At 35.1% G+C, this 15,763-nt stretch overlaps 1 protein-coding gene across 1 annotated transcript in view; it reads right to left on the reverse strand.

Moving 5' to 3' along the window:
* Positions 1 to 4,033: 4,033 nt before the first annotated feature.
* LOC115439890 (beta-3 adrenergic receptor) overlaps positions 4,034 to 15,763 on the reverse strand; it is a 39,694-nt gene continuing 27,964 nt past the window's right edge. Inside the window, exons 2-3 of the mRNA XM_030163944.2 lie at positions 6,109 to 6,327; positions 4,034 to 5,957 (exon numbers count right to left, since the gene is read on the reverse strand). Coding sequence (XP_030019804.1) covers positions 4,854 to 5,957; positions 6,109 to 6,327 — 1,323 coding nt within the window. The 3' untranslated portion in view covers positions 4,034 to 4,853. The remainder of the gene's footprint in view (positions 5,958 to 6,108; positions 6,328 to 15,763) is intronic.

Below are 15,763 nucleotides of genomic sequence, written 5' to 3' on the forward strand. Positions count from 1 at the left end.
ATATCGGTAATTATCTGCTGCTGCTGCTACGAATGCATTATCTAAACAGAAGCTTTAGTTTTTATGTCGCGAGCATTTTTTTTAGCAAGGTTTAGTGAGTATTTTTAGATAAAACCTATCTAGCCAACTTAAGTTTCAAGTGCGCCACTTAAAATGCTAAAAAACTTATAACTTCGGCTAATTGGCATAATTATTGAGTTTATCTTTATAAATGCGATCGAGGAGAACCTATCAGCAATTGTTAGTACAACCACGTTCATACTTACGCTGTCTTCTCGGGTTGATATTTTTTTATAATCAGGGATTAAGGCGTTTATAATAAAAAGGAAAATACAAAAAGAAGGAAATTACAAAAAAGGTTACAAGGAAAATACAATCAAAGAAAGGTTAAGATTGCCTTTACATCAACCATCAATTTGAATTCAAATATGGAACGAAAGCCCTCCTTGTTTGCCGCATCACTCTAGATATTCAAAGCACTGCGATTCCGTCCTTTTTTAAAACAAAGCTAACACCAATCTTCCTTCTTGCATAATTTTGATACATTACTCGTATGCATATCAACCTGGATATTGGACATGTTCCGTATGGCAGAATGATTTAATTCCATATTTGAAAACAATAAAAGTGCAAATACATGAATATGGAGCGATAAAAGAAATATTCATCACATTAGTTGAACGTGACATTTACCTACATTGGTGACTACGCAAATTACATAGAGTATTTGCCTTGGACGTTATTGATAATACTATTGAAATTATATTTATTTAGTCACTCTATATGTATAATACATTTGACCATTGGAATGAGGGAAATAAAACAGTTTTAGGATAAAATAATGGTGGCTTGATGACATGTCGAAACTACACTATCCAATTTCGTGAAAGAGGGCTAAGGCGACAGTTAACAGTCACTTAACTGGTGTAACTCCAAATACTTGCTCCCAAACGTACAAGTTAGAAAAGGGCTCGCCGTTAACCCTCAAACTCGTGTTACAAGCTTCGAGTTCAGAATTATTATGGCCGACAAAAGGGCCATTGGGACCCTTACGATATTAGGTACGTAAGTAGGTAGGAAATTATTTTGTAAAAACATTTATGATTCGTTTAAAATGAAAATAAGGGCGTTGCTTTTTCCTACTCTACGTCCTTGCCAGACCGTCCAAGACGTCCGTCCGATTTATAATCCGTTACTTACCAATCTACTGTTTAATTTTTATTAGTTTGCTATAAGTTGAACCTTTATTGCTAATTGTTAGAAAATAAGAATACTTAACGAAAATATTAATTGTATATAACTGTCAGCGATTGACAGAAAGCGTGCTGCAAATTCATGGGTAAGACGGGATAACGTCTGTCGGGTCAGCTAGTAAGAATAAATATATTGTTTTCTAAATAAATAAATAGACTTTTATCAATTTCTTTGCGTTACATAATATATTGTTTAATAGCCTCCCTATAAATTTAATCTGAACGCCATTTATAATATAATTAGAAAATTATTTTAATTAAGAGAAATTTCTCGTAATAACTAATTTTACGACGTCATTATACCTCGGCCAACTTTGATGTTAAATTGCGAACATCTATTATAGGTGCAATTTAGTTCGTTCAACAATTTGATTTATGCACACCTTAATTTGTATTAACAGCTATTTCTTAGAATATGCCTTGAAACACGGGAATAGTTGTCTCAGTTTCATTAGATTTTGGCTACAAATTTTACTAAATCTGCTCTGCCCTGTTGCTTTAAACTTCGTCACGTGCATTTAAATATTGGCTGAGATTGAGAGAGATGAGATTATACCCTGATAAATGAAATATTTTATTGTATTCATGGGCGAAGTAGTTGTTTGTGTCTCTTTATTTAACCATGGTTACAATAAAGAGTATTTGTATTTGTAATTCAAATTATTTGTTATAGCGTTACTGTTTACATGTTTTACTAGGTAAACCATTTCTTGTACATGAGAGTCCGTCTAGAAAGGTTATTATTTTTACTAGTGATCTTCCAGTGACATTTCTAATGTAGAAAGGTCGTAATTCGTCCGTCAAATTTAATATATTTGCAACACATATTACAAGTAAATAAATTTGATTTTTCTGCTCTCGTTTTCTATATGAAATCTAATTATATCAAATCTCACTCTTCCGTGTGCGCCATGTAGTAAGTATATAAACAGCGGTACAAAGTTTTTTCTTCACGTATTATGCTATATGCGCCGCTGCCTACCTCTTCGGGTAAAAAGGTGTGATGGTTAGAAAAAAAAAACATATTTTACGATTGTGTCGTTTAATTAATTACTTACATATTTTAAATTAACACAGACAATAAAACAACAGCTCATTGACTAGAATAACAATTCGTATTACATCTGCTTAAACATTTATTATAGAATAACGACATTAAAATCTTTTTTATTTACTTTCAAATAATTTTACTTACTACGTCCAACCTACTTTATACTAAAAGCTTACTTATAACATAGCGACAGAGGATTTTCAAAAAGAAATCATTGTACGCCACATCTGGCAATAAAAGTTTCTGAAACTAATTCTGCATGAAGAATGAAAAATTCTATTTGCGGTCGACAGCAAGCCTGGCAAAATATATTCGGCGAAATGTAAATTCAACGCAATCCAAAACCGACGGCGACGAATAAGGGACAGAGACCAGTCATTAATCGCAATCGTTGTGGCGGCCTACAAACTAGCTTTATAGCAGCAGATAAATGTTTAAATTAGGTAATAAAAATAATGTGGGCATACAGTCTCTTGAAGGCATCTCATTATGTATTTTGTTGCTGTATTCATAATGACTTAACTGCTAACAAATCAATAATGACTGCCTCGGTGGCATAGTTGTACCTCTGCATGCGCGGTACGGCAGCGCTCTGAAGTCTTGGATTCGAATTCCGGGTAGAGCAACGTGATATTTGGGTTTTTTTGCTCAGTATCAGCCCGGAGTCTAGAATTAGTGCCCGATATGGCGATAGGCTCACCCCCTATCACATCATGGGACGGAACACACTCGGCGAAAAATGAGTGATGTGTTTGTGTGTAAATAATTGCTGTTAATTTAATTTGTATTTAACACCAGAATGCTCAGCTTTTTAAAGGCATTTTAATAGATTTTGCTTTAAACTCTTGATTCTGTCGCTCTGTTCAAAATAAGCTTTATACATCGCAAAAACAAAATGCAGCCACCATTTTCTAATTTTTAAAGAAATCATTTTACTGGCAATTAAATTGTGACAAATATTTAAACTGCGAGTTTCGCAATATATATATCAAGAAATTCAGGAAAAAATACTTTATTCTCTGTAACAGAAGGGCTATTATTGTGCTTGGCACTGACCTTCGAAATTACTAAAGAACTAAGCAGAATATAATACAAATAGTGGAATGTATCAAAGCTATTTTATCGATAAACATGGTAACACTAAGCTAAAATGAGTAGGATAGCGGTGAACGATTCGTCCAAGTTCCATTTTAGATAAATTCTGGAGTGACACCCGTAATTAAGAATATTATTACATCGCACGAAAACTGAAGTACCATTTCAAAACAGAACAAATATACGATACAAACTTATTTATATTTCATTGGTTTCAAAATGTTTCATCACCCAAACGGGAAGGTGATGTATGTTTAACATACGTTGCAGTAACTATTAGGCCCTTTTTAGACTGGCTTCCATACACTTTGATAAATCATGTTAAAATCTCTTATATGTTGTTCCCAAACCTCTAAATTGAACAAGGGACTGTTACATGGCCCATAGGACCACTAACTATAAAATACAATAGACATATATTTACAAATAATAATAAAAAGAATATAACAGTAAACAATTAAGTTTCGAACAATTTAACAACATTAAATTTTCATTATCGCTTTGGCTACAATTTGATACATTTCACTAATCATTGTAAAATAGCTGTAATTCTGGACGGCTGTAAAGTGAAAAAGCGTCTGGCGTTGTACAAATAACATCTATACCTTAAATTAGACTAACTGCGTGCAAACACTTTTGCAAACATCGTGAGACTAGAAGAATCATGCTTTTATACATATGTATATTTACGTATCCATTCATTTACTCATTGGAAACATCATTCGTCAGTTGCAGAAACTCAGGAACTTTAATGAAGCATTTAAATTAATTTAAATGTCTAACATTCGCGTAAACTTAAGAAATCATTATTTAATGAAGCAGTCGCTATTAGAATTAAAAGCGTATCTCATTCTAAAATTGAGAGGTAAAAGAACTCCTGGCGTGCCATAAAATACCTCACAGGGCTTTGTGGGATGCTGTCAAAGGAATTAATGTATAAAAGAATACATAAATGCATGAAATTTGGCTTTGTCGCAGCACAAACACATTTTAATGTAAGCGGCCTGGCTTCTACAAATGCCAAATGCAGTTTCCATGCTCTGTTATGTATAAAGAACTTTCAACATTATACACTTATTAACAAGTATCATAATTAATAGGAAAATAACAATTCTTAAAATACAAACCAAACAAAAATATAATCTCTTCGTAAACCTATGGAATTTATTGGAAATTTTACGATACACTAAAGTAATACTTCAGTAGGTAAAGCTAACGATATGGAGGAACCCTGTAGGAGAATCGTAACGCCTACATTACAGTAAATGTTCATAGGAAACTTTCTATTTGGTCACCATTCGGCAAAAAAGGTCGAGTAGAGACGGCTATACAAAGCGATTAAAAAATAACATTATTCATAAACACCGAAGCTGACTCGACTCCGAACCGCACACTCATTTATTGTCTTTATATGCACATCTATCAAAGACTACTCTAAATTACTATTACCCGTTTTATAAAACGTCGTGTTTCTCGTTGGGCTTGCGTTGCGGCCACGAGAGAAGGAGTTGCTCATCTGCGGGATTATCTAAATGCATGTGTTCAGATATGACTGGTGAATAGTTTAGGCCGCCGAGGAGAGCGCCACTAGAGCGAGATTGCTGCCTGCATAAGGGACGACGAGTCGGCGACTCGCTCTCGTCTGACATCGCCCTAGTCACGGTGATACGAGGTGACTGACGTCGCCGACGGTCTCTAGTCCCATTCTCTTCTAGACCGAGCGCTCTTCCTAATACTACGTGCGGTGGAGCACGAATTAATGGTATAGCAGAAGTTCGAGGTCGCGGAACCTCTTCTTCTTGTGGGTCTTGTAGCATGTTGCATGAAGCCGCACGTTGTGCAGGCCTCTCCGATCCACGCGAACCTATAGCTGCTGCATCAGATAGTCTTCTCGTCGTAGGTGGTCGTATACATCCCGAACCAGCCGACAAAGATGGCCGCCGTGATCCGCATGCGCTAGGCGTCCTTGCTTGTATCTCCTGCGTCACCTCACTTTTCGTCAATCTTTTCCGTCTGTAGTTCCGAAGTGAATCTCGAAGTGCTCGACTTCTGATGCCGTACAAAATGCCGTTAACAGGTGGTGCTGCGGCTAGCAGAGCTGCGGCCAGTGCCGCCAGGGGTTGCGGGGGGACTGCTACAGCCGGCCATATTAAAATACAGTAGTACGGGAAATACAAAATGGCCAATGATCCGAGAGGTTGCAGTACCGCTGAAAGAGCTCGTCGACGAGGCGGCGGCGGTGGTGAAAATGGATTTCTTTGGTGAGTCACAGTAACTTGTGCTGATAGCGTTACCTCGTAAATGGCTGCCGCGATCCTATGCCGATGATACCGAGCGATTCGAAGAATCTTCAGACTACACAATAATACCAATGCGGCAGGTATCAGTAGCGTTATTAGAGCATACAATAAACAGAATCCCAAAGCAGTTGGTCCCGCGCCGCAGTCCGGTGCACAGCCTCCGAGCCCGGGACTGTAAGCTAGCGGTGGTTGAGCAGCGACGAGGGGCGCGAGCAGCGCTGCTGTTGCCACCCAACCACTCGCTACGCAAATCATGACCTGAAAGTAACAAATAACAGACTGTTTAAATTATATCTTTAACTTTAGATAAGTCAATTTAGTAAAAATATATTTTTATTTATTTAGTACCTAATGGCACCTTTATTTCATAAGAATTTACAAAGTTATGAGCATCCGCTATTTAACTCGCCTTCCTCGCAGATACAATCGCAGCGTAATGCAGAGGGGCTGCGATGGCCGCGGCCCTGTCAGCATGCAGTCCGCATACAGTCCATAGCTGCAAAGGATGTAGGGCGTGGAGCAAGGCTCCACACGCGCACGCGCCGCCTCCACCGCACAGCGCCGCCCCGCTGGCCAGCGCACCCACAGCTCCGAGGTGCACCAACAAAACCGACGATGCTGACGCTGGCTGCAAATAAGAAAGTAGTTATTATACTGTATAATAAATGGCTTTATAAATATTTGTGTCAGTCGTGTATCATTTACAAGCGCTCCTAATGAAAAGCAATGTTACCCAAGTGAGTTTATTAAGTCACACCAGATCCCGTTACGCTCAATAATATGTAATAAGTTTTAGTTATTTTCTATGTTCTGAGTTTGTGATTAATATTTATTTTTATTAAGTTTATATACTGTCACATCGCCGGACAAGGGCCCTCTATATTAACTAGAAGGGGTTAGACCTCTTGTATACTACGCATTACATTAGATTGCGGACTTCGTGGAAGTCGAAAGCTACTAGCAAAACTGTCGCAAACAAATATTTGGTCCGAATATACGTTCCAATAAGTCATTAAATCTAAATATATATTGTTTTATAATTCTATTTAATTATGAAGTTTGTAGTAGCGTCTCACGCTACCACAAATTTGCTCTATAATGTTCATTGAATTATGAGAAACTATGATTAAGTTTGAACTTCCTTAATTGTTACGGTAAACAGAGTTTGTGTGCAATAACACGAATAAGAACAAAACATTAATTAGTTTTCTAGATTTCTAGTATCTTATTAAAACGTGTATAAATGTGTTGGGGCATTACACACTGAATCACAGCAAACAATTAGTTATTATAGGATTGTAAAATTCGATTGGCAGATAATAATTTATTTTATTAAAAGATTACAGAACCACTGATAGCCCTCGTAATTTTTAAATTTTCATAACATATTATTGTGGAAAAATATAAAAAAAATCTTTTGACCAAATTGCAACACATCACCACATATTATAAATTTAAAATAAAAGATATAACAAAAAATCTTAGCACCCATGTTTTACAATACAACACAAAAAAGCAATGATATGGATGGTGGGCCTTTAGGAACCTGGTTTCTTTGATCGCACTACCTTTAACATCAGCTAGTACCTATAACATTTCCCGAAATAAACATTTTTCCGCATTATGAATTCCTCCTAGCTGAATTTCGGCCACGGCAGCCAATCTCAACGGAGATCAACCAGGTTCCCCGGAGATATTTACTTGCCAAGTGTGTGCGCATTACAAACGTGAACTCTCTGTTCCTAAACCCTTACCGTCTTATTACAAAAAGCGAAATAAACCTTAGCTTAAACGAACAAAACCAGCTTTATCTGGGAAACCATGGTTTAAATTTGTCCGTATTACAAAACTCATAAAAACCGTAGACTTCTTAGTACCGCCATTTGAACCATGGCCTATATATAAACCACAGATAAATACAAACAACATTCGTTCAATACGACATCATTTAATCGCAACGTTCCATATACCCAAAAAAGAAAACGTTTTTCATACAATGTTAATGATTAAATAATGTTTAGGAGTATTAAAAATATTAAGATTTGGTTGTTTTGCTCCAAAATCAACAATAGATGTATTAGCTGGTAATACATCAAAATGCGTGATACGAAACGTAAGCTTCCCGCGCGTTATGTGCAACCATAACATTAAACTAAACTATTGCGGTAACTATTGCAAATAGCTTTGAAATTGATTATCAGTGTCTTATTGTATAGAACAATTGACTCTTTGTAATATTGTGATGGATCAACGAAAGAAAAAAGATCTGAAAATTGGAGTACTGAGTCGAGTCTATTGGGTCGGCGTGGCGTTTCCAGTAGCTCAAAGGCTTCAATATCCTCAATATCGACTGAATCTACCATGTTAATATCCATTTTTGATAAAAAATAACACAAGACAACGAAACAGACGCCAATTTAAGAGATAATCTGACAAATGATTTGAAATTTGATTCGACATTTACGATTTAGACCATCGTCAAACCAGGGGTCGCCGAGGTTTAGCATTAGACCATCAAATAGTCCATGGTTTATCGTTAAACCACTTTTTGTAATACCATTTTTATATAAACTGTACTTTGCATAGGTTTAAACCTGAGTTTTTAGTTAAACCTCGTTTTGTAATAAGACGGTTGTAGTTCGATGAGACGGCAATCCGACATGACCGGAGAGAGATCAGGCGCAGGAGAAAACGGTCCGGTTACGGAGGTATCACACTGCCAATTTTCTAACTCCGAGCTGCGACTGAGTAATTTTTAAGATGGAAAAACCCAGTCCCCTTTATTTTTGGCTAGGGATTCGAACCCAGGACTTCAGCGCTGCGGTCGTACTCGTACCGCGTACACTACGCCACCGAAGCAGCCAAATCATAATATACTACTACGTCGATAAAACATCGACATGCCTTTATTCTTGAATTTTCATATTGTAATCTAGATTAATGGTTTACAAAGGGTGCTGGGACATATACTGAAGCCTTTGCCAATAACAAGTTATTCTATTATTTTCTTAATACATTTTTTTGTAGCACAAAATGGTAATGATACTTATCGTTTCTTCTATAGTATTGAAATAACCTACGTAATATATATTTCATAGAAGTTATGATTACCTGATTAAGAAAATGTTGATCAAGTTATTATAGGTACTTAAATATAGGCTCAAAGCACCTCTCCAAGCAAACCTGAGCGATTCGTTCCAAGTTTCGTGGCGTACAAGTTATAGGCGAGTATGTGTAGAGATTTATTAATAATTTATTTAAAAAATAAATATATAAGATTATGGTGCAAATTATAAATTTCAACTACCAAAATATTCAAATTAAATTGTTTATCTACTAGTGGTCCAAAAAAAAATGAGGTATACTTTAGGACGAGATTCACTGAATCGACACAAATTAATGAAACAATATTTAATAAAATCAATAACAATAAATTTAACAAAATGTATAATGCATTAGTTCACTAATAACAATTCCTGACAAATAATAACGATATTCCTTTGAACTTACAAATTCCAATTTATAAACTTTCTAACTTTGAATTATTATCTCGCGACTTAAATAAGAGCAAATAAATAACTCTTTTCTGTTATAAGTTACTCGGGATCAACTGTTGTTAAGAATCAATCATCCTTTTGTTTATCTTCTCAAACTAGAATTAACACCATGAGTTTGTTTTTCTAAATTCCATTTTTATTTATATTGAAAACAAAATGGGATAAGGCTCTTTGTTGTTTTGAAGTGGTATATTAAATTTTGTTGCTAGCGTATAAGTTAGTTAATAGTACATTGCGATAATAAGATTAGAGTTTCAATATGAAAAACTATGAATTGTTGTTATATTTTTCTTTCGCCTCCTCATAAGCACGAATAAATGTAAAACTATATAAAATTTATAGTACACTGTGTTCAAATAATAAATGTCATTAAAATTATTCGAAATTAGATTATTTTATCTACAAATTACTTTAAGCTAGGAACCATATAAGAATGTTTTCAGTAAGTAAGAACGACTATTAAAATCCATCTAGGATTAATCTTTATCTATGCGTAAATAATTGAATTGAAGTAAACAGAACTAGTCCATTGAAATGTTACATTTTTTAGGCCTTACCTTGCGTTTTTTAGAGGACGCAATTTTATTTTTTTGAAGTGTAGGGGGGGTCAGTCTAAAGCTAAAACTAAGTTTGTGGGGTCGCTACCCTTGTCCCACGGCCGCCATCTTGAAAATAGGGGTTGAAATGGTTTTTACAATGTATCTCTTAAACTATTTATCTGACAAAAAAAAATTATAAACATTTTTTGTTGGAAATTAAATTCTCTACAACTTTGGTCTAGTAACTTTTGTCGTAGAACTATAAATAAAAAAGTTATGAGCGAAAATGTTAAGAAATTCAATGTTAAGCAATGTCCATTGCAACGTCATCAGAACGTGTGTTTATAAGGTTCATAATACTTTTTTTGTACTCTCATTAATACCCAAATACCCAAGGGACCATTAGGGAACAAAAGAACATCTGCCTGCTATTATTATTATTATTTCTAACCTCTGTTGTTGTAAGAATAGCTGATAATATTATGTTGAAGTTGTCGTTCAACTTATATCTTTTAGTTGTGCTACATATTTCTGTACGTGCGGATGTATTTTTATTCTGTTTTTAATTGTGAAGACGATTTCGAATGATTTTAGATACGATTTTAACTTTAGTGAAAACTACTTTTTATTAGCATTTTGACTTTTAAAAGACTTTTAAAAGTCAAAATGCTAATAAATAACTTACTTACTACAACTTCAAAAAAATAAAATTGCGTCCTCTAAAAAACGCAACCCCAAATGTAACTTTTCAATGGACTAAACGAATTCTAGAACAGTGTAAATGTCAACAGACACGTTTGTATATTGTCCACAGCTTTCCAAAGATCGATACGAAAAGAAAATAAAAGGTGTTTTATGACAACTAAATACAAACACTTCTTAGAAAACAAAGTCGAAGCAAATCATCCAATTGGCTGAGTGCAAGAAAATAGTAACAACTTGCATTTTTCGTTCAGCATAGCAAATATCACTTACTTGAGACCAAGAGGATGATTCTCGAAAATCGAAATTTATATTTGACTAGGTGTTGTTCACGGCTTTGCCCGCGCGAAAAACCTTTCGCGATATATCCTTCACATCGATCTTACGTAGACTTTTGGAAGCTGAATAGTCAGCAGTAGTCATAGTAGTCAGCCATAGAAATAGCCGAACAGATTCAAAACTTTAATTACAGTACAGGTAAAGGAATTTTTTTTCTTTGAATGAAATATAGTGAATACGTCTATTTATTTTTGTGACAAAACTATGTATTTTTAGGACTAAGAAAGTGCTCAGCGGGACTTTTATTGCATAAGAGAACTTCCACGTGGATTTAACTACTAGAAAATCTATTTTTAACTAGATTTTGCTTGCGGTTTCGCCGGCGTGAAAATGTATATAATTATCCGTAAATGTAGCGATCCTTAACATGATATGTACGACGCCACGTTATCTACTTAAAAATTACCTTTTTTTCCCAGGGGAGCACATTCCCGTGATAAAAAGTAACCTATGTGCTAATCTAGGGCTAGGTCTACTTGTGTGCTAAGTTTCATCCAAATCCGTTCAGCTGTTTCTGTGTTTATTTCTACCAAACATCCAAAGGTTAAAGCATCTAAACATTTTCCCAAAAATTCCAATTTATATGATTAGTAAGACTTAAAAGTGAGATACTAACACCTATTATAAAATTGCAATATTATGAGAAATATTAAATGAAATTTTCTAACTGGTTTAAGTAATCTTACATTGTTTAAAATAAAGTATTTAATAAAAAACCTGAGGTAAACTGCTAAAGAAAATGAAAACAGTCAATTTGCTAAAGTTCCATCTGAATTGAGGCAACCAACGAGGCACGTCGACCAATCAGCTTTCACTGACAGCTAACGTTTCAGTCATAGACGAGTGGACAAAGGAGCAATCAATACCCTTATGAAATGACCCACTAACAAGTAACAGTAATCTAACTAAAATGCTCCAATATGCTTTCAGGTCAATGGTGGTTGGGGTAACAAAGTTGTAAGTGTAGCAAAATTAGGCTAGGGTCTATTTACTTATCTAAACGACGTTAGTTTCTGAGCGATTACTCTACATTTTCGTATACCTACTTTATTATACAAAACAAACAAATACACATCACGCGTTCCTCCCTGAAGGGGTAGGCAAAGATGCAAACAGGGCGCCCACTTTCTGTCATGTGTTTTGCATCACGATGTTAAGGGGACGAACCTCTACATATTGTGCAAAAATTCCAGATTTCGGGCTCGGACTTCCAATATGACACCTCAGACCTTTGTTATAATATTTAAAATTTGTATACAGTTAAGGCGATACCTCAAGGTTCATTTTCATACATTTTGTTTCACCTTTAATCTGGGTAACTAAACAAGTATTGGCAAGTAAAGAATTTAAATTCACGTCTAGTTAGTGATTAGTTCTCGCAGTTGAAAGAAAAATGTAAAAATAATTAATAATCATGGATATTTCTGCCTTTAAAATTTCGTCATATTAAATTTTAAAGGCCGAAATATCCATGATATTTCGGCCTTAAAAATTATTAATTATTTTTACGTTTTTCTTTCAACTGCGAGAACTAATCACTAACTAGACGTGAATTTAAATTCTTTACTTGCCAATACTTGTTTAGTTACCCAGATTAAAGGTGAAACAAAATGTATGAAAATGGACCTTGAGGTATCGCCTTAACTGGGTTTAATGTCTTATAATCCAGATAATTTAAGTCTTGTAAAAACACACTACAAAATCAATTTGTAAAAATCAAAGTTTAATTGTGTATGTATTAAGAACAAAACTAAAAAAATATATTGTATACGGATGTATACGATAGGTCGGTACGCACTATGTACAATATTTTTCTCCTTGGATTCACGTGGGCGGAAACTAGTCTATCGAACGGGACCGTTGCCTGCGCAGTTATATAATTCAGCAAAATTTTATTCCACGAAATGCATTCAATGTATCCCTACATATAAGAAACAAACAACTCTTATATCCGAAAAGTTTTATTCAACGAAATGCATACAACGTATCCCTAAATACAAAACAACCGACGCGTATATCCGTCAACGTAATAATTAATTATTTGCATAATCATCTCCAGTCTCATAACAACTTGAAACCCGACCTCACTTTACCCTCAATATTAGGCACGCTATAATTATAAATTGATGAATTAAAGCAACGTTTTGTTCGCGTGCGGATATGGCGTCGGGCGCAGTTTCCGCTAACCCCACGCCTTGTCGGGTACTTCCGGTGCAAAGTTAGCAACAAGTGGAACGAAAGGAACGGTTTCCTTTTCACACTGAGACTGGTTACGTGGCCTCGATGCGAATGCTCTTATGAAGAGTTGTAAAGGTGTTTGTACATTTTCTTGGAGATTTATTTTCCTCCGTCTATATATAACCGATAATGTATTAAGTACGATACTGAAATATAATAATTCGTACTATATAATACGTTCATGAAAATGTTCGAATTGTTAATAACAAAAATAACAACTACTCGATCGTATTTAATGAAGTTTGGAACATAGACTTAATAATGGATTAATATACGGTTTTATATTATTGTTATAGATACCTCAGGTCTATGTAGCAATAAAAAAAAATACAGAAGTGGGATTCGAACCATAAGTACGATACTGAAATAGCGCGAGCCCTTAGTTTGATACATAATATAGTGTAGGCCATATTTTGGTTCTCTTTTGTATTCACGATAATTTATTGAGAATGCACGAACATCGCTACTTAGAATATCCTTTATTAGATACAAATAATAATATTATATCCACCAGTAATAAATTCAACATAGTTGTCTAAGTATACTGGAATAAGTTACTATTTACCTTCCATACAAATGAATATGCAATTTCGAAGAGAAATGTATAATAACAAATAACGAAAAAATTTCTATAATTTTTTTTTTTTTTGCAAATTTAACCCAAATTCTAAGCCAAAAATATTTCTTTTTTACACTATGTACCTAGTTCAAACAATTTCCATTTCCTAAACTTTTGACATTTTCGGACATGTGCCCATTTCGAAATTCCATATTCAAATAAATAAATCAGATATGTAACTACTATTAATACGGTTAAATGCGCTGTATGTGAAGGCTTCTTTACACAGGACGTGAAGCGTCACGTTGAGGTCAATAGTGTGACGCAACGCTGTAATAGAATGGTTCCTTTCAGCATAAAACATTGCCTGATGGTTTTAATAATAAATATTGCATACAAAACGTGTAGTGGGCCTCTAGTTAGAAGTTTAGTTCCGGTCGGGAAGAAGCATCATAACAGTTTTCGCTACATCTAATTGCCAATGCGTAAGCAGAAATGTGTTATGTTTTGGTTTATAGAACACTAACTTTTCCTCGCAGCTTCGTCCGCGAGTAAGATTTTTTCTTTGAAAAATACTGCTATATATTTTCCTAGAAAAAAACGAGTGTCCTTCCCGAAGTCTCAAACTATATACATATACAATGTAATTGAAATTCGTTTGGCAATTTTGAGTTTATAATTTTCTGGCAGACAAACACGGCGACAGATTTTTGTTTAATAATATGTTTGTGGTTTCCGTAGAATTGTAATGCTCTTTGGTTTATGGCTTATAATTATTTTCGGGAGCGTGTAGACTTGTATTTTTCCCTATAAGTAGATAAGTACATTATAAGCATTTCTATTCACCCCTTGAACATTGAAAACAAATAAGTCTGCATTACTTCACTTCTTACATAGGATTCCGCTTAAAAAGTATACAAAACTGCAAGTTTATATTAACCCACCAGAAGTAGGTTGAAATAGGCCACTTTAACACAGCTACATAAATAACATTGGTATTAAAAATTACATTTGAATATTGCTACTGCCGCAATACATTTTCCAACGCAGTAAAACTGTGGCAATTCAAGTGAATTTTAACCTTACGTAAACACATATAAAGCTCATTCGTGCGACTAGCAATTTTAATCCGGGAGTTAGGGTGGCTGATGGCTTATCCGTCATTTAACGTAGCACTTAGTTGGAACTGAAACCAAAGTATTTAGCAATAACGATATCCGCGACTTCGTTAGTAAGGATTTTGTACAAATTAGCGCATGGGCGTAAAGGTTGGCGTTGACTAAAGCAAAATCGAAGCGAACCGAATAGAATTTAATGGTCGCTTTTTTATTATTGCTTTAAATGACGAATCGAGCTTGCCGTTCGCCTGACGGTAAGCGACACGACCGCCGCTAAACAGTAGAAACACCATCCAACACATTGAATTACAAAGTATTATTTGGCATTCCACTGCGCTCGCCTGAGACGTGAAATGTCAAGTCTCATTATATCCAGTAGTTACAGTGCAATGTCCTTCAAACCGGAATACAACAGTGACTAAACACTGCTGCTTGGCGGCAGAAATAGGCATTGCGGTGGTACTTACCCAGGCGGACTCTCACATATGAGAGAACTACCACCAGTAAGCTTTACATTTCATAGTTAATGTATAGCAGGCGAATTAATGCAAATTCTACGCACTGAAGGTTGTTGACATTCGCTATAATATATAGAATGAACACTTTCTAGAAAGGCTGCATTTGCAAATAACAAGAATTGTGACTGCAGTATATTTGCGTAACACGGACGTTAGGTGACCGATCGTAAGATTTAAGCGAAATCCTATTTGAAACACACTTTAAAATTGTGTTAAATATTTTATATTAAAACACTAACAAATGAACTATTTTGTCACAGTTTCACAAGTTGTATTATAGCACAATTTTATGTGATATTCAGCGCTAGGACTTACGGATTAGAATTTACATTTATATGTATCCTTACTAGGCGTCATACAGTCTTCCATACAGTTCTGCATATTGCCGATGTATTGGCATTTGGCAGTCTGCGCGGCGTTTTGCCACGCATCGTGCATCTGTAAAGCACATTGCATAGAACAGATAGATAGGTGTGGTGCATACAATTTTGTAC

The sequence above is a fragment of the Manduca sexta genome, chromosome 14, assembly GCF_014839805.1.
Source record: "Manduca sexta isolate Smith_Timp_Sample1 chromosome 14, JHU_Msex_v1.0, whole genome shotgun sequence".
NCBI lineage: Eukaryota > Metazoa > Arthropoda > Insecta > Lepidoptera > Sphingidae > Manduca > Manduca sexta.